Source organism: Ursus arctos, unplaced genomic scaffold, assembly GCF_023065955.2.
Source record: "Ursus arctos isolate Adak ecotype North America unplaced genomic scaffold, UrsArc2.0 scaffold_8, whole genome shotgun sequence".
In the NCBI taxonomy this organism is placed as follows: Eukaryota; Metazoa; Chordata; class Mammalia; order Carnivora; family Ursidae; genus Ursus; species Ursus arctos.
Window position 1 is genome coordinate 78414687 of NW_026623100.1, and position 18651 is coordinate 78433337.

At 47.5% G+C, this 18651-nt stretch overlaps 1 protein-coding gene across 2 annotated transcripts in view; it reads right to left on the reverse strand.

Moving 5' to 3' along the window:
- Nucleotides 1-4822: 4822 nt before the first annotated feature.
- GRHL1 (grainyhead like transcription factor 1) overlaps nt 4823-18651 on the reverse strand; it is a 52035-nt gene continuing 38206 nt past the window's right edge. Inside the window, exons 10-16 of one of the 2 annotated variants that reach the window (XM_026518699.4) lie at nt 15864-15951; nt 14479-14618; nt 13124-13161; nt 10898-10989; nt 10474-10559; nt 7652-7716; nt 4823-6509 (exon numbers count right to left, since the gene is read on the reverse strand). In XM_026518699.4, coding sequence (XP_026374484.1) covers nt 6395-6509; nt 7652-7716; nt 10474-10559; nt 10898-10989; nt 13124-13161; nt 14479-14618; nt 15864-15951 — 624 coding nt within the window. In that variant the 3' untranslated portion in view covers nt 4823-6394. The remainder of the gene's footprint in view (nt 6510-7651; nt 7717-10473; nt 10560-10897; nt 10990-13123; nt 13162-14478; nt 14619-15863; nt 15952-18651) is intronic. The other variant, XM_057309302.1, reaches the window with a different exon arrangement.

Sequence of the window (18651 nt, forward strand, 5' to 3'; positions counted from 1 at the left end):
ATCCCACCAGGCTCATAAACCGTGACTCTCTCCTCGGTAACATGACCGAGACCGGGCAGCCGATGGTGGGTTTTACTAGGCCAGCGCCTGCTGTCGACGTCAGGTAACCTCAGCAGACGAAGCCGTCGCTACCTTCAGCTGATGGGAGAAAGAGAAGGTCCAAGGCAGCAAGAAGGCTGCAATGGCTGAAGAAGGTGGCGAGAGGGGACAGTGGCGGGGGCGGGGCGTTGGTCAGACGGGTAAGCACGCAGCACGGATCCTGTCTACACTGAAAGGACTTGGGCTTTTCCTCTGGGTTGACACAGGGAAGCCACCGTAGGGTTTGGAGCGGGAGCGGCTTGCTCTGATGTACATTTCGGGAGGGTCGCTGTGACCGCGAGACTGAGGCTGAGATGGGGGGGCCCGCGGGTGCGAGGACTGAGTCCGGCGGGCTGACCGCCCAAGCGCGGGCCACAGCTGGCAGGGAGCGGTGCCTGGGTTCTGGGTATGTTTCCAAGGCAGGAGCTGCAGGATTTTCTTAGAGATTGGAGGCAGGAGGTAGAGAAAGGGAAGCTGGTGGCGGCTCCAGGTTTCCTGTTCTGGGGAACTGAAAGCACAGGATTAACATCACCGTTTGCTGGTGGCCTTCTCAACGCCGAGACCATGCTGGGGCTGGGCTGAGCGGGAGAGGCCTGGGGCCTGTCCTCACGGCGCTAGCAGGCTGGGGCGGGGGTGGGGAGGAGCACAGGCAGACATCTTAGCAGGTGGTTACGTGACACTACGGAGGCACCACGGGGAACGTCAAGACTTTGAGGGTGCAGAAAGGAAAGTGCCCAGCAGAGCTCTCAAGTTGCTGATGGGTGAGCAGAGTCGCAAAGAATGGAGGTGGGGGCGCCTGGGTGCCTTAGTCGGTTGAGTTCCCGACTCTCGATTTCAGCTCAGGTCATGATCTTGCGGTCATGGGATCGAGCCCTGCGTTGGGCTCTGTGCTCAGTGTGGCGCCTGCTTCAGATTCTCTCTCAAAGAAATAAAATCTTAAAAAAAATAAATAAATAAAATACAGAATGGAGGTAAATTCTCCAGCCCAAACAGGGAGAAGACCTTGAGGAAAAGACAAGGGCACAAGGCCAGAGAAGTTGTGAAGGGCAGGACTTCGGAGCTCGGGGACATGCTCTTGGGACCGGGGGTGCCGTGGACACAGCGGGCAGTCGGAATGAGCCATTTGTGGTTTCTCCTGACAGGAGCTGAGCCACAGCTGAGAGCGCGTGAGAGCCGAGAGGGCCCCGAGGTGCGTGAGCTACAGGCTGAAATGGGAGCTATTGTGACACGGAGGCGAAGAGAACGCGAGGATTGGAGGAAGACACGCCAGGCCTGAAGGTCTGACCGGAGGTTGGGGATGAGAGCAGAGCCAAAGATGACCGTGAGTGTCTGGCTTGGGGGCCATCACGGCACGAGCCCCAGGAGGAGGCTCATGACTGACATGGAAGAGTTTGGTCCAAGTTGAAGTGTCTGGTGGTGAATGTCCAGGAGGCAGTGGGATCCAGAGCTGAAGGGGGAGCTCTAGACTGGAGGGAGGAATCTGGGAGTTGTTGCTGTTCAAGGGCCTAGGATCAGAGGATGGAGGGACCACAGACCGGCCTCTGGGGACAGTGACACTCCAGGAGCAGGAGTGGGGTCAGAAAGGGGGTAGCCGGAAGTAGGAGAACCAGAGGTGTGCTGCCTGGTAAACATTCCTCTGTTCCTTCTGTCTCACTCCCCTCTTTTCAGTTTCCCTAAAGGCCTGATTTCTTTTCTTTTTTTTTTTTTTTTGACAGAGATAGAGACAGCCAGCGAGAGAGGGAACACAAGCAGGGGGAGTGGGAGAGGAAGAGCAGGCTCCTAGCAGAGGAGCCTGATGTGGGGCTCGATCCCAGAATGCCGGGATCACGCCCTGAGCCGAAGGCAGGCGCTTAACCGCTGTGCCACCCAGGCGCCCCCCCCGCCAAAGGCCTGATTTCCATTTATGAAGCTGTGTTTGAGAGGAGAAGGCTTCCATCCCGGGGCCATGATGGTTCACCAGTGCACGCGTAAGCAGGGACGATCCAGTTGGAGGGAAACCTGGGACTTTTGGCTGGAATCCCACGCCTAGGAATTTCCCCCCTTCTGGGCTTGGGCTGGGAGACATGTAGTTTGAGGAACTGCTGGCAACCATCTGGAGACTACACAAGGAGAGCCACACTTAGGATGAGGCCCCCAAAGAAGGAAAGAAATTAGCTTGCTGGTGACATCAAGCTTCGGGATTGAGCTTTGCCACTTTTCGACGTGTATGTTATGAAAGTAGTACGTCCTTTATGGTTCAACCAGCTTCAAGTGTTTCCACCACTCGCAGCAACCCAAACCTTCCAGCTGACACACCCGTCATGAAAGCCAAAGTCCCTGGAAAGTTCTTGAATGGCCGGTGCCCCACGGAGATAAAACGAGCAATTAGGTCCCCAGTAAGCGGGGAGAGTTTCCGAGGAAACAGCACTGTGACCACGGAGAGAAGTGGAGCTTTGGAGTCGGGCGGGTCGGTCTCTGCCCAGCAGTGTCATCTCCTGAGCCTGAGTGTCGTCTGTGAGGTGGGGCTATATCCCCCTTTCGTTAGAGCCTCTGAGGATTGGAGGACATGGTTAAGTGTCTGGGACACAGTTAGACAAATGGTATGGGACGGACAGATGTCGGGCTGCACTGAACCAAAGCGCGCAAGAAATGAGAAAGCGGGACAACGCACAGACTATTTCCTTCAAGGACATACGGACAGATGGCCCCTGAACATGAAATTATGCTCAACTCCACTCAAACAGAGAAGCACAAATCAAAGCAGGAAGATGTCAGGGCACAAACGCTCACGATCAGTGGGTGGGAGTGGGAACTGCTTTCGCTGGGGCAACTGGGCAGCATCCACAGACTATTTACAGCACATCGTCTGTGACTCGGCACTCTTCTGCCAGGAACTCAGGCGACGGGTGCCCCGTACACGCGTGTGGGGACAGACTCGTCAGCCTGTATCCTGCAGCCGTGCTTGTCATGCAAAGCCCGGCCGGAGGCTCGTTGGTGGGCTCGGGCTAGGGGACGAAACGGAGGGAAGAGTAGAGTGCCGTGAGTAAAAAGAACTCATCTGAAGGAGAGTGATAAACGAAATGCTTGCAAAAAACAGTCCGCGATTTGTGAAACAGCGTGAATAGTACGCGTGAGTTTGCAGTAAGGGTTCCTGCGCGGCCGAGGTTCTCTCTGCGGAGCGGGATTAGGGAGGTAGGAAATTTCTCCCAGAAATCTTCTCACGGAGCTCGAGTCATTCTAATGGCTTTTTTTTTCTTAGCATGTGTTACATTTATAATAAGACGTTGAAGACAAAATTTGGCTAGAAGATTTGAAGGGGGTGATGGCTAAAGCAGCTGAGGGCCAAGTGTGCGGGAGGCAGAGGAGACGTGAACGGAGAGAAACCACCGTGTGCCCGCCGTTCCTCCGCACCTGCTGGCCCTTGGGCCCGGGGAGGCGGGAGGCCTGGGTTCAGGCTCTGACGACACCCCGCACTGACGGGGTGGCCCACATCTGCTACATATCGGGGACCAAGGTGTGCGGGTTAGATGCAGATGTTGCTAACCCCGGGCGACACTGCTAGGCTGCCTCCTTCAGAAGCGGAGGGCTAGACGCCGTGTGCGTGAGCGCACGTGCCCGGGCCCACCGAGGCGCAGGCCCGCATTCGCTTCTCCTGCGGCTCCCTCCCTACCCGGTCTCGTCGGCCTCCGAAACCGCCCCCCCTTGGGCACGTTCTCTCGGGGACTTCTGCTTCGCTGACTTTACGCAGGCAAAGCCTACTCTGGGGCCTCCCGGTCCAGGTCCAGCCCGGGCTCATTTGTGAGCTTCTGACTTGTAAACAGTCTCTCTGCAAACTGTCGGGGTGAAAGAAATGCAGCTGAATGTGGGAAGCTCGGGGAGCAGAAGGGAACCCCAGGGGTTCCTTGGAGCCTCGGTGAACGTGGAGTCCAGCAAAGGCTCTGAGCTGGGCTCTGGCACCGCTGAGTGACCGGGAGTGGAGTCTGCCCCTAGATTCTTGACTTGTGGCCCGAGCATTAGTGGAAAATGAACAGATGTCACAGGAAACCTATCAGGGAGTTCACTTCGTTAATTTGATCATGTATTCATTAGAGATTTCTATTAGTGTCTGTCATATTTAGGCCTGGGATTACCTGAATAAGCTGACAACAGCTGTTTGATTTAGAAAGTCTGATGAACGGAAACGTTATTGGTAGATTTTTAAACCAAACATTTTCTGTTAAGCTTTTAAAAACTAAGAACCCTTAAGATTTAAGGCCTAAAAGCATATGCCTTCTGCTTTAGTGGTTAAATTTTGGTAACAAGGGGCGCCTGGGTGGCTGAGTTGGTTAAGTGTCTGCCTTCCGTTCAGGTTGTCATGCCGGGGTCCTGGGACTGAGTCTGGCATTGGGCTCCCTGCTCAGCCAGGAGCCTGCTTCTCTCTCTGCCGGCCACTGTTCTCTCTCTCTCTGAGGGATAGATAAATAATAAAATAAAATAAAATAAAATAAAATAAAATAAAATAAAATAAAATAAAATAAAATAAAAATTTTTTGGTAACAAGCTGAAAAATTATTCAGGGCTCCCTTATTTAAAAGTTACTTGGGTGATTTCAGACACCTGTAAGGAAAAATTAAGATGAAGGAAAAGACAGAAGTATCCATTTGAGATACGAGGAGAAAATGCTAAGGAGATTCTTTTCAGCTCTACTCATTTAAGATCTCACCTTCTGCGTTACTGACTAATGAAATGATAAAGTCAAACGGAGTAACAGGAAATGACAATTATGAAACAGACATATAAAATTTAATCCCTTTGGTTTAAAATACATCTTCAATGATACAATTAAAAACAATAAGCAAGACAAAAATTTATTTCATAAAACAAAATATAAAATAGTTATGACCCGTGTCCCATGATATCTTATCTTAGAAAACCAGCAGTTTAGTTCACATACTTCATTAGAATATTTTTATGTAAAAATGTAACCGGCAATCCTACTTATACAAATGACCTATTCTAGCTCCCTGAACCTAGATACCCGTGATTTTATCTCCGTTATAAAATTACACTTTTTAGTACTTTTATATATTTAAACGTGTGTACAAAATGTTCCCTTGCCATCGTAATACAGCCTCATAAACTCATGAATGCTTTCTAGAATTGTCAGCATACAAGACAGTCAAAGCTTGAAGGCTCTGAAACACAAGACAATAGAAATCACTTCTCGTAAGGAAGACGAGGAAGGACTCCATTTGGGGTCGTGTCACCTACTACACAACAGTCTCACACGTGGTGGAAGGACCGTGTGTTCTCTCTCTCGGCACGTATGATTGTAGCCTACACAACAGATAGGAAGCGCGGTAGTGTTCTTCCTATACTTCATTTGTCAAAACAGTGCAGAAATCTGAATAACACCACTCTCAAGAGCAAAGAGAATCTCTGCCACTCGAGAAGGGTTTGCTATGCTCGGGGACGACTGCCGTTGCGGAAAACACGGACAACACACTCAGTGAGTTCCACTAAGCACGGTACTCGATCTGCTTGGTATACGTTACCAAGAATAACTCAACCTTTCATTTAGGGAAAGCCTTCAAGGTAGACCTTATTGCGTCTCCTCACTCTATGTACAGACACCACATTTATATATTATCTATTTGTATAAGACACGTATGTACACATTTACAGACAGGCCTTCAAAAACGTATTGCACTTACACACAACACAGCGTTAGCTTAACTGATCCGTACTGTAACCCACTTCAGTTCTTCCTAAGAAAGGCAGTTGATATGTTCAAGAAAGTTGCAAAGGAAGATTCAGTAACATGCCCTGTTTGAGTAAACATTTTCTGGAGGATGAGGGGCTGAGGGAGAAAGGACGCATCCTCTCCTCTTCGGATGCCACTCCCACTACCCTGAGGCAGTCAGAGTTACACTGAGTTCGGGCAAGGGCACGAAATCCTTAAACCCAAGCCCATTGCCTTTTCTGACTTGCACTAGTGAGCAGGCCCACTGACACTGAAGAGACAAGGTAGATAGCCCAATATTTTTATAAATAATGTAGCAGATATTCCAAAGGTTCCCAGAGAGTCTACAAAATCTTAGAACAAAGTTTTCACTTTTAATCCTAAGTACTGATATCAGAAAATTCAAACATAATGGCGCATGGATTTCTGCCGTCTGGAAACGCCAGTGCGGTATGTCGAACGCTATCTACAAGCCAAGTGCAGCACCGTCTCCAGCTCGAAAGGAGCCCCTTCCGTTGACATCCACCCATACCTGTGATGTACCTGCAGCTGGCCAAACAGCGAGACCCGCGTAACCTTCCTTGAACTCGCCGCGAGTGGCGGGCCGGCGTGCCCTTAGATCTCAGTGAGGGTGAGTCTGTACGACCCCCCCGCTTCCTCAATCTGCAGCTGGAAGGTGTCTTCATTGGAGTAATGCTTCACGATGTTGTCGTCCATGTTCACCAGAATCCTGGGAGAGGAGAAGCAGGACAGGTGTACTCACGCCTGCTCGTGTGGAGGCAGGTCACGGCAGCGTGGCCACGTACCAGCTGCGACACGGGAGACGCGTTATTTACAAACCCTCCCTCAGCCTCAATCCCCTCATCTCTGAAACGGAGGTAGCAGCGGCGCCTGTGTCACAGGACTGCTGGAGCACCACATGGGGGCTCCGGTACAGCTCTTCTAACAGCGCCGGGCCCGGGAAGAAGCAAAGCATCCTAGCTTATTTACCGCGATCACTTCAGCATGTAGGAGTCGCTCGATTCACAGGAGCTATTACACACATTCAGCTAATGCACAAATTAAGTCTGCAGAAGAAGCACCTCAGTGACCCAGCTTTAGAAAGCATATTAGTCAAATTAACCTATGGGATCTGAAACCACAGCTCCCTGACCAATTATCTTCCCCGGCAAGTTATCCTCCAAGTTTAACCGAACTACTAGTAAGTATTTGCTTTAGACCGAAGCCAAACGATTCTTATGCCATTCTCTGCTTATCCATGTCAAATGCACAGTCACTTAGGTGAAATGGAACTGAAAATATTAATTTCTGGGCAAGGAAGCAATGTTCTGTGACTGAAAACATGGTCCAGGGCAGGAGAATACAGCAGAGGGGGCAAAGACTGAACTTGAACCATGGCCTCGGCACTAACCTACTACCTGACCCTGGATCTGGCAGGCTCTCTGCCTCAGCTGCCTCATCTGTAAACTCATGAGGGTCACACCCAGCTCAGAGGGTGATGTGGAAATTAAGTACCACGCGAAGTGCCCAACCCAGTGCCTGACTCATGACCGGGGCTCAATGAGCCGGGTGGGGCTTGCTGTTCTCCTTAGTACATTTCATAACGGGCTCTGGAGCCTGGAGCCTCTTCTCTGCTGCCAGGCACGGGAAGTGCAAATAAAAATTTTACTTGAAAAAAAAAAAAAAAAGAGTCCACAAAGATGTCTTAGAAAGCCAGATCAATTTTATGTGGATAATTTAAGAAAAAAATACATCCCTGCTTTCATGTTTCTCTAACTTTTTCTAGACTGGGCACAAAAGCATGTGAATCACATTAATGTCACAGAATATTAATGTTATTTAGAAGTACTAGGAAGGCCAGTTAATGCTTACCCTTTTTTACATTTCTTGAATATTTTCCCAATCTTATCGTGGGGCACATCATATTTGTCTGAGATCTAAAAGAACAAAGAAAAATAATTACAAGGTGCTGATCTCAAGGCTTTAAAACACAAACTAGAACTATAAATACCATGGTACAGTCACTCAGTTTTCTGTCTTTCAAACACGCACGTGCACAGAGGTACACGAAACCCACGCGTCCCGAGGGAAGGGGCGTTACCTGCCTTTGGAGGGAGCTGCAGTCGGGGCCCTGTTTCTTCCCCCTAGTTTACTGATGTCGCTCTGTGTATTATACGGTCATCTTTTTAAAAAAATGACTACAGAGCAGTTTCAGATTTACAGGAAGCTGGCGCCAGAAGTACACAGCTGCTTGGCACCCCACGGCACCCCCAGGGCTCACACCTCACGTCGGGTGGCGCTTCTGTTGTCACGACGAGACCCCCTCGCTACAACGTCATGAACTAACACCCCCAGTGTACAGGCGGGGTTGTACGCAGTGAGCAGTGACAGGGACCTGCCTGTCGCCGGCACTCTGCTCTAGCTCCGAGTCCCACACGTCGGAGCGCGATCAGCTGTGACTCGCTTTCAACAGAAGTCACGGTTCTGAGCCTCAGCCTCCCCTCCTCGGGAAAGGGAGACTCTGACTTCCTACAGCACAGGACTGCTGCGAGGACTGCTGCCTGCTCAGCACAGAGCAGGAGTGAACTTCCGATACAGAATTATGGGAAGGAAAACAACACTTTGATGTCCCACAGCCCAGGTAAACATCAAAGTCCCTGATCACAAACCAAGACCGTGCCTCTGTCCGGTCGGCCTAGAGCCTCTCGGAGAGCAGCACAGACCTTCGCAAAAGCCCAAGGCTCCGGCTAACGTGGCTGCAGCCGCTGGGGTGTGGCCCTCAGGCCCGCCTGAGCCTCAGCCCTTCCACCCTCTTTCATGATCCATGAAGGTCCAGACAGCAGTGAAATCAGTGTGGTATCAAGTGTGCGGGTTTCCTTTCAGAGCACAGAGGCTATCTTTGAGGATAGAGGGTGAATTAATCCAAGGATAAGCTGATTCAGTCTACACCAAATGCTTCATTTGGACCTGTGCAGACCACCCCCAAACCGGGGTTACCACTGATACTCGATCTGGAAGAGCAAAACTCAAAGGAGCACTGAGAAAGGGGGCCTCAGGAGGCCAACCTGCAGACTGCTTTCAAGCTAACGAAAACACCCAGTTCAACCCAAATCTAAGCTCCCATCGTCCAAACAAATCCATTTCTTTTGTGTATCACCGGCTAATAATTACTTGCGTATTTATGAAGCGTCAATTAGGAAACCACAGGCCTGAGAGACACACAACAATGACAAATTCTTTATGGGTTGTGAGCATGTTGTATCTGCACAGTAAGTCTCAACCTTTTTCACTTCTTTTCTCTCCATAATTGAGAGTTTGCACTGTTCTGAAGAAATGAGGAAAGGTCATCCGAAGACAAGGTAAGAAAGAGTACTCTAGGAGAAATCGCACAAAGCTGAAAGAAAACAGAAAGCCCATGGTGCTGGCTTTGGTGGGGGAGGGAATGTGCTCAGACACCTGTGAGCCCAGGGACCCCGAGAGACCACGGCTCCCCCAGTCCATTGTCCCCTCGCACTGCTTCTTTTCTTCACTGCATTTATCAGTGCCTGGAAAACTACTTCTTAGCTTCTTCGCCTACTTTCTTGTCCCTATACCTTTCTAACTGGACCCTCAGCTCCACTCAGCAATGTGTCACTGACTCTCGTGACTCTAGTGGCTGGAACAGAACGTGGCACGGGGCAGGTGCTTAACCAACGTCTGTTAACTGAATCCGGCACACTGCGGTTGTAGCAGAGCCGCGGGAAACCCATTTCCAGTGACGCACACACTGTGAGCTCAAAGATGCCTATGATTTCTAGGGGGTTGATAAATATCAGGATACAGGGCTGATTCCTTGAATCGTATCCCGGGGCAAAGCCAAACTGGCCTCCTTCTCATGCCATCTCTTGCTGACGTCCCAGAAGGGCAGGCCGGGGTCAGTCTGCTCAGTGCCGAGGTCCGACTGGGAAGGATTATGGTTATCACTGGCTACACGTCTAAATATTCTCAAATAGGCTTTGGGTAAGGACTTGATACAAGCTTGGTCATTCCCCGGGATTGGGAGTTTCAAAGGCAGACCAAGGAGCCACTGTTTTTATGCATGAAGTTTTTAAAGATTTCTATTTGATTAAAAATAATTTTTGTGAGCTTCTAAATGGTTTGTGAAATGGCAGTCTTCCTTTAACCAAGTATATTAGAACTATTTCAGGGGCGCCTGGGTGGCACAGTCGGTTAAGCATCCAACTCTTGGTTTCGGCTCAGGTCATGATCTCAGGGTGCTGGAATCGAGCCCCGAGTCAGGCTCCACACTCAGCGTGGAGTCTGCTTGAGATTCTCTCTCTCCCTCTCCCTCTGCCCCTCCAGCTTGTGCTGGCTCTCTTTCTCTCTAAAATAAATAAATTAAATCTTAAAACAAAAAACAAAAAAACCCTAAGTCACAGATCATCACAAAAGCACTCAATTCAGTTGACTAGACGTTACTGAGAAGTTACCGTCTACCAGCTAGCGCGCTGGGTGTGGTGGTGCGAGGCCCGGTGGGGAAGGCCCTCCAGACGACGGAGGGCCCCGCGAGACTGGATGAAACGGGGGCTGTGCTCGGGCTTCAGAGATTTCAGTACAACACGGAATCTGGGTGGTCTGATACAATGTGTTTCAGTGGAATTCTACTTAAGTGTGTTTAGCTTTCCGAAGAGCGTTTCCAGGCTTCTACGACTTACCGCCTCCATCAAGCCTTTCAAAGACGGAGTCCTGAGCATCAGGGCATCAAAGACTTCCTCTGACTCCTTTCGTACGTAGAGCAGCACTAATCCGCAGCCAGGAATAGGAGGGGGAAAGACAAAGGACACAGTTATTCCTATGAGCAAAACGAGAGAACAGATCCTGGATACTGGTTAAACTAAAAAGAGACACCTGCATCAAGAACAGTGCCCGTGAACCAGTATCGAATCCACCTGGAAGAGTACGGTTTCCAGCTTCTTTTAACCCTGCTCTAAGTCCACGCTTCAAGCCAAGAGCTGGTCTGATGGAAGAATATTCAAGAAAGTCAAGCTAGACAAGATTTGTTCGAGCAATTCGTGCTTCTGACAGGTTCAGAATCCACTTCGATCTGACAGCTCCCACAAGAGCCGTGACCCAGCGCACCTCTCTTTGGTTCCTCCGTCCGCGTCAGCTTAGCGGGAGGTGCCATGGCAAAATCCTCCTCCGATCCGTACGGACCCCTTTTCAAGTTAGACCTGCAGGCAACCCAAATGAGGAGATTAGTGACTTCAGCTTCAATCACTTGCAGAAACAAAAAGGAGTTTTAGGGTCTGTCACTGAAGTTTAGATTTAAAATGACCTTTGTTCTTTATCTGGTCCAGCTTCCTTAGTTTGTGGGTGAAAACCTGAGGCCCAAGGAAAGACACTGATTGAACCAGCTCATACTATTTGATGGCAGAGCTGGGACTATACTCAGGTCACCTGCCAGACACCTCCCCATTGCTCTTACACTAAATTGAGCTGGCTTCTTAGGAACGGAGAGCTTCTTTTCAGGAAGTAGGATTTGAGATATACACACACACACACACACACACACACACACAGGTGGTAACAAAGGAGCGAATGTGTTAGCAACGGGGGAAGCGCATCGGCAGAGCCAGGCTGGCTACAGTAGAACGCTCTGCAGGAAGACGAATCCAGAAGGGCAGCCTGGACGCTCATGGGAATACCTGGATCGTCTGGCTCAAGGGAATTCTAGACTCATGTCACAGGCTTTAGGAAATCTTTCAGTTTCGTGAAACGAGAATGCTGTAATCAATGTGTGTGGCAAAGACTGGAGGGGACTCCAGGACCCATAAGCAGAAGAACCTGCGAGAGGACTCTGGGGACAATCACAGCATAAAATTTGAAAGGGTTTGAATACAGTAGTGTCAGTGCAAATAAAAAGAGGAAATAGACACCAGTGTGTTTGAAGAAATAAGTTAAGTTATGGGGTTCAAGTTCTATGTTGCGAGGGGGTTCAGTGTGGGTGAGCAAGAAAACAGTACAGTAACTGAAAACGAAGAGAGTGCTTGGTTTGGAGCAGAAGGAGAGCTGCAAGAATAGGGGCTGAACCTTAAAATACTCCGTCTGTCTGTCTCAGTGTCCAGCACATACTAGTCCCCCCATGAAAGCGCCTGCAGGATATGTCTAAGCACACGAAGCGCTCTAGAGGCAGTGACGGATGGCCTTCAGAGAAAAGGTTCCCTACGCAACACGGGTCTGAAAGGGGAGCCCCAAGAGGGGACCAGGCCCTCAAGATGGTGGAGTGCTGAGCAGGGGGTCTGCTGGTGTGGGCAGTCAGAGCCCAAACGGGCCACGAAGGGTACCCACGTGTCAGGGGGCAGCGACCCCTCCACAGCAAGGAGCACACCCAGGGCTGGGTTCCTTCTCCAGAAGGGAGCAGGGTTTCTTGGAGAAGCAGCTAGTCCTCAAGCTGGGGAAGAGAAAGCACGAGCGCCTGGAAGACGCTGTGCCTGGACCTGGGGGAGGCTCAGGGAGCAGGGGCGGAGGGCACGTCGAAGGGGCTCAGGAGCAGCTGGACCAACTGAACTTCTAGGGCAATCTGGGCTAAGTGAATGATAACAATGATTCGCAACTTGTTGAATACAGCTGGAAACTATGAGTCCATGCCGATAATAAAGAAAAAAAAAAGAGTAAATTTAAAGTCTGATGAGGAATGAGATTTTTACAAAGCGACAAAGCACCTCCCCGCAAAACACTTATTACAAAAGGAGCACGAGTGGCCTCATGGCAGCGAAGCCTGGCAGACACCACCTTGATCAAGTGTTCAAAGTGAACGGCCTTAGCGGTGGGTAAACCAAAATTATGCTACTTGACAGGACACCCTGGGAACGCAGGCTTATGTCTATGACATTCCTGCCAAGATGCATAATTACCTGAATCTAATCATGAGAAAACAACAAACATACCCAAACTGAAGGACATTCTATGAAGCCACTGACTTATAATCTTCAAAAGTATTAGGTCAGGAGAGTCAAGGAGACACTGAGACTGTTTGAGACTGAAGGAGATTAAAGAGACAACTACATACACAGTGTGAGTCTGGACAGGATCCTTTTCTGCTATAAAGGGCATTATTAACAAACGACAAAAACTGAAGGGAACGTCTTGTTAAAAACCTGGCTCTGTTATGTGGGAGACTGTCCTCATTTGCAGGAAATATACACTAAGGAGTTTAGGAATGACGGGTCACTGAGCGTGCAGCTCACTCTCAAATGGCTCAGGAAAAAACGAGTTCTTTGTATTGTACTTGCAATGTTTCTACCAGTTTGAGATTATTTAAAAACAAAAAGAATTTATTAAGACAAAACAAAACATAAACCTTACCCTTCACCCTCCAATTCTTCTGGGGCAATAGGAAGGACCTAAGACAAAAAGAAAAAGAAAAAAAAAAAAGATTGCTTTTCTAGTATATGCTCAAAATATTTCAAACCATAAGTGACTTATTCCTAAAATGAAAATGATTTTGAATCTGTCTAGTCTAGTACAAAATCCTTTAGCTTTGTTTTTCAATAACCAGATTCTTATAGGCATCTTGAACTCCTCTAAAGCAGGGGTTGGCAAACTAGGGCCCAGGAGCCAAGTGTGGCCCAATGCCTGTTTGTATAACCATTTACTGGCACACAGACACCCTCACTCATTGGCATGTTGTTTATGGCTGTTTGGGCACTACAATGGCAGAGTAGGAGAGTCTCAACAGACACTGTGTGACTCCAAAAGCCTGAAATATTTACAATTTGAACCTTTACAGGAAAAGTTTGCCTACCCCTGCTCACCGCAAAGCTTCTCATTAGAAACTGGATACATGGTTGGGGCGTCAGCGTGGCTCAGTCGGTTAAGCGTGCCACCCTTGACTCTAGCTCAGATCATGATCCCAGGGTCATGAGACTGAGCCCTATGTAGGGCTCCACACTCAGCGACGAGTCTACTTGAGATTCTCTCTCCCTCTGCCCCTTGCCCCACCCTGTGCGTTCTTTATCTCTCTCAAATAAATAAATAAACCTTAAAGAAAAAAAAAAAAAAGAAAAAGAAACTGGTTACATTGGTAATGCCCTCCCAACCCCCAAAACTCTAAAAAGTCATTAAACCATATAAATCTGTGCACAAAGTGGGTGGCACACTATCTTCTTCACATTTTTGGGGCTCTGCACAGAAAGCAGGCTCTGTCCACTCGACCAAAGCTGCTATCTCTACTAAGCTTCTGCTGAAAGCAGGGTGTGGCTAGTTGTGAAAATTTATATTAATTGCCGAGATGTGGCTATCTATGCGCCAACTATGATTCAGTAACTGAAACGATGCAAAGAGCCTTCAGATGTTCTCTCTGCCATGAAGGCTACCTACCTTAAGTCTCCCTGTGGCTTCTCCCTCATGCCCAGAACCATGTAAGTTAAATCCGCAAGATCATAGACTCAGACTCCCAATTATGTCACTATTCTAGCATTTTTAAAATGAACTGAGACGTAAATACGTGCCTACATACAGAGTGAAGTTGACAGGTTTGGCACTTCATTTCCTTCAACAGTGTTTACACCTGCTCTACTGTAAGGACATCACGTCACCCCAACTGAATATTCCAGAAGGCTGACCCATAACACTAGTGAAACCTCACTAAACTTCGGCTTCTGTTTACCATGAATGCCAAAGACTTTCTCTTGCGCCACCCTGGGATCCTGGTTACCTACGTGAGCGCCCCGCTGAAGGTTGGCAAAGTGCACATCAGGAATGAAGAGGACAGGCTGAGTATCGAGATCAATAAAGGGCTTGAAAACCGTGATATCCATTCGTTTGTGAGAGGGAAGCAGTGGCACTTTAACATCAGAAACTAAAAAAAGAATGAAGACACCACAGTCAACCACTTACATACACATACTGGATGCAGGCCACAGAGCATTCTCCTCAACTTTAAGAAACTTAAATGGCAGCACCGTATATGGTACAGGTCATGTTGCCTGAACTAAGGAAAATCACAGTTCACGTGAAGAAATACGTTGTGTATATTCATACTAAAATCAACTGAACATCTTGGCAAAATCAGAAGAGAAAAGGCTATTTTTAAACATACACAGAAACTTTGGAACAGAGGCAAAGCATATTTAATTTTTGTCTGAACGGCTAAGACGTATAACCGTATAAACATAATTCAGAAGTCATTTCACCTTAGCTGTCATGAGGAAATAATTCACATTCTAACAGCAATGTAACCTACAACTTGAGAACACACGCCTTTATGCCTGAACTTCACCTCAGAATTTAACCTCAGAGAGGCTCAGAGTACGTGCGACTGACTAGGTTCTTTATTTGTTAAATTATAGACTCCCTCGTCCCTTGTCATCTGCCCTGAAGTCCTCGGTGGTGAACTCTCCTGGTCAGCTCTCTCTGAAGTGACATCGGGAGTCTGCACTTTGATGCTAGTTGGAGAAGCTAACGTGCTGTGCTGTAGGGCAAACGTCTGCTGAGCTAGACAGACTGTTCAGAGGCCAGCTGCTCGCGGCCCACGTCCGACAGATGAAACACCACCGCCACAGAGCAGCATTTCCCCCCTTGTGGCGGAGAGAGACAGGATTTTGTGAAGATGAACACTGGTCACATTAAAAAAAAAAAAAAAAAAAAAAAGGGAACAAATAGAGCTTTCCTGTGAAATGCCCACACAGGAGCCTTCCAGATTCCGAAACGTTAGACTATTATACATAAGACGACTATGCACTTAGAAGTAAGACATCCTCAATTCTCAAGAGTATCACTATTATAAAAATCTAGACAGGTCCCGGCTTTATCATCAGCTCTTCAGAGAGAAGATGTGTTATTTTTCAGGACTGGAATCAGTAACTTGAACTAAAGCTAACAGCCCAAATATCTGAACTCTGGAAAAACTCAAGAATCCTTTTCTGTCGCTCCCCCAAGAAAATGCCTTAGATCAGCCATTCATCGGACTGTGTAACCAGTAAAGGGAGCAATGCTACCACTTCACAGCATTAAGTATCCGCTACTGTATCTTTTGCTTGCAAACTCTAGTCACCACTCTGAATGGAAAAGATCTGAAACATGCAGAGGAAACATTTCTACTTACAGGCATTCAACTGGGAGCTGGGGTCAGTACACTTGCCTTTTCTTTTGCTTTGTTTTCGTTCTTCATCCCTGATTTTCCTTTCAGCTCCCTACAGGGGAGACAAGGCATGATTGTGCTTAACCGATCCTCTTTAAAATATTTAATTCTTATCTGACGGGTGGGGAGAAAAGTATCCCTCTCTGGAGATGAACTCCATTAATTATTATATTTATGGAGCTTATCATAGTAGTTTCCTCTAAAAAGCCTGGGGTTTTGTTTTGTTTTGTTTACATTTCCTTTTTAGAGAGGGAGTGGAGAGGCACAGAGGGAGGGGGAGAGTGAGAATCCTTAGCAGGCTCCATGCCCAGCATGGACACAGGGCTCGATCTCACAATCCCGAGGTCATGACCTGAGCCAAAATCAAGAGTCCGATGGTTAACCATTTGAGCCACCCAGGCGCCCCTAAAAAGCCTGTTCTTAAAACTGTTCATGTGAAATCATGGGGCAATAACATTTACTTAAAAAACAAATAAAGCAAAATTCCCCTCAACAATGACTGCGGCCAGGTTCAGTGAAAAGCTGAGAAAATCCGCTAATGCACCACATTGCCTTCAGAGCCTAGGTGACGCTCCCGTTGTCTAGGAGACAAGTGGACGCTGCTTTGAGTGCGCTTTCCTACACGGGCAACGTTATCATTGAAAGCTGTAATTGTGTCCAAGGACAGACACGACCGGCAAAGATTTAAGTAGAAATCTGCATAATCAGTTAAAAGGGAAAAAGCGTACCCCCAATCCTATAAAGAGAACACATACACACAATATGTATCAACTATATGGGCAATGGCGGTGCTGTGCAATTGAACCCACGAAAATAAAAAAACGACCATGTTAATAACCAACATGACCCAAAATTAAGCAAGTAGAATAAAAACATAACTATGAATTAATCATTTTGCTTCACCTGTTAGCATTTATTTCTGGGTGGTACAGGTTTCTTCATAAAATTACCCAGTTAAGTCTGAACAAGTAGCTTATTTTTCTGCAAATAAATTCCCTGCTAGCAAAGAGAGGCAATGAAAATCATCCCACAGATCCTAGCACCATTATATAACGAAACCACATTTTAAAAAACAGAATACAAACCACCTTCTGCTTCTTCTAGAAGGTGTTACTATACTAACATATTGGTAAACATATAATCTGCTTTTATAAAAAACGCTGTGTAATGCTGATACAAACATCACCTCCTTGACATAGAAAAACAGGTCAATATCTCCAGTCTCCCACCCATTACCATATACTTGGTCTGTATCTCTCTCAGTTCTTTCCAACAGTCTAACAATAGCTTCACTATGATGATAAATTATACTCCCCAAAAGGTAGTTTTAAAAAAATAAGACATTTCTCTCCCTACTTATCAGCTCCACCCATAAAGAATAAGGGACTGTGCTTCCACTCAAGATGGGACTATCACAGACCAGACTTACCCTCCACCCTGAGACAACTTAAACAACAACAAAAAAGACAGATGCATGAAACAAGGATTTTTAAGGGCAGGACTACCAGGCAACAAAGAACAGGGATCCCTGAGAGACAGGAAACAAGCAAGATGGGTCCTCCAGGGGCTGACTGCCTTCACAGTTCCCAGGCCGTGGCACAGGGAGGGATGTCCAGAGGTCTGCTCCACCCAGGTTCCCTGGGTTGAGAGACAGAGTTGCAAATCCAGACAGAGAGATCAACAAAGCAGGACAAAGTAGCATCGGGGAAAGAGTTACACGGGAAAGAACCCCAGAGATCTTTGGACGGTCCCCTCGACTAGTCAGTTCAGTACTGAGAGAGAAACAGGTATAAGGAAGTTAACCGAAGTTGGGGGAAAAGGCCTCCGAAAAAACTAGAGAATATTGTCTGAAACTCACACAGAGAAAATTGTGCCTCTTCCCACCAATCAGACTGGAGAAACTTAAAATCCACAGGGTAGTTGGTAGAACAGTCAGGAAAACCTCAGCTCAGTTGTGGAGAATAATTAGCTGATACTGAGCACTAATCCAGACTCACCTGTCAAACTGTAAAAGTAAGACCTGAAAGGATCAGACGTTTCCAAGTAACTCTTCACTAGCTCTCAGGACAAAACTCAAGAAGATTCATAAGATGACAAAACCATCCAGCACCAGACATTGTAAAATTCACAATGTCTAGTATCCCGTAAGATTGCCAGGCATGTAAAGAAGCAGGAAAACATGACTGTTTGAGGAGGATATCAAACCACTGAAACCAACCCAGAAACAACACAGAATTCAGGCAAGGACATTAGCTTGGTTATTGTAACTGCATTCCATATGTTCACAAAGTTAGTGAAAAAACCACATATTGAGACAAGAAAGATGTAAAACAGACCCAGATTGATCTCCCAGAGACAAAAACTACACCGTCTAAGATGGAAAATACACTGGGTGGGATTAACAGCAGTTTAGACAGGGCAAACGGAAACACTGATGAACTTTAAGACATTAACAAAAACTATCCAACATGAAACACAGAAAGAAAAAGCAATCCTAGAAAATGAACAGCATCAGGGAGCTGTGGGACTGCAAGTACCCGGTGTGTACGTGTGCAACTGGCATTCCCAGAGGAGGATGAAGAACGTGTTTCCAGAAACAATGCCTGAAGTTGGTACAGCCACTCTCGAAAACAGTGTGCTCCCTTAAAAAGTTAAAAATTGAGCTACCCTATGACCCAGCCATTGCACTACTGGGTATTTACCCCAAAGATACAGACGTAGTGAAGAGAAGGGCCATATGCACCCCAATGTT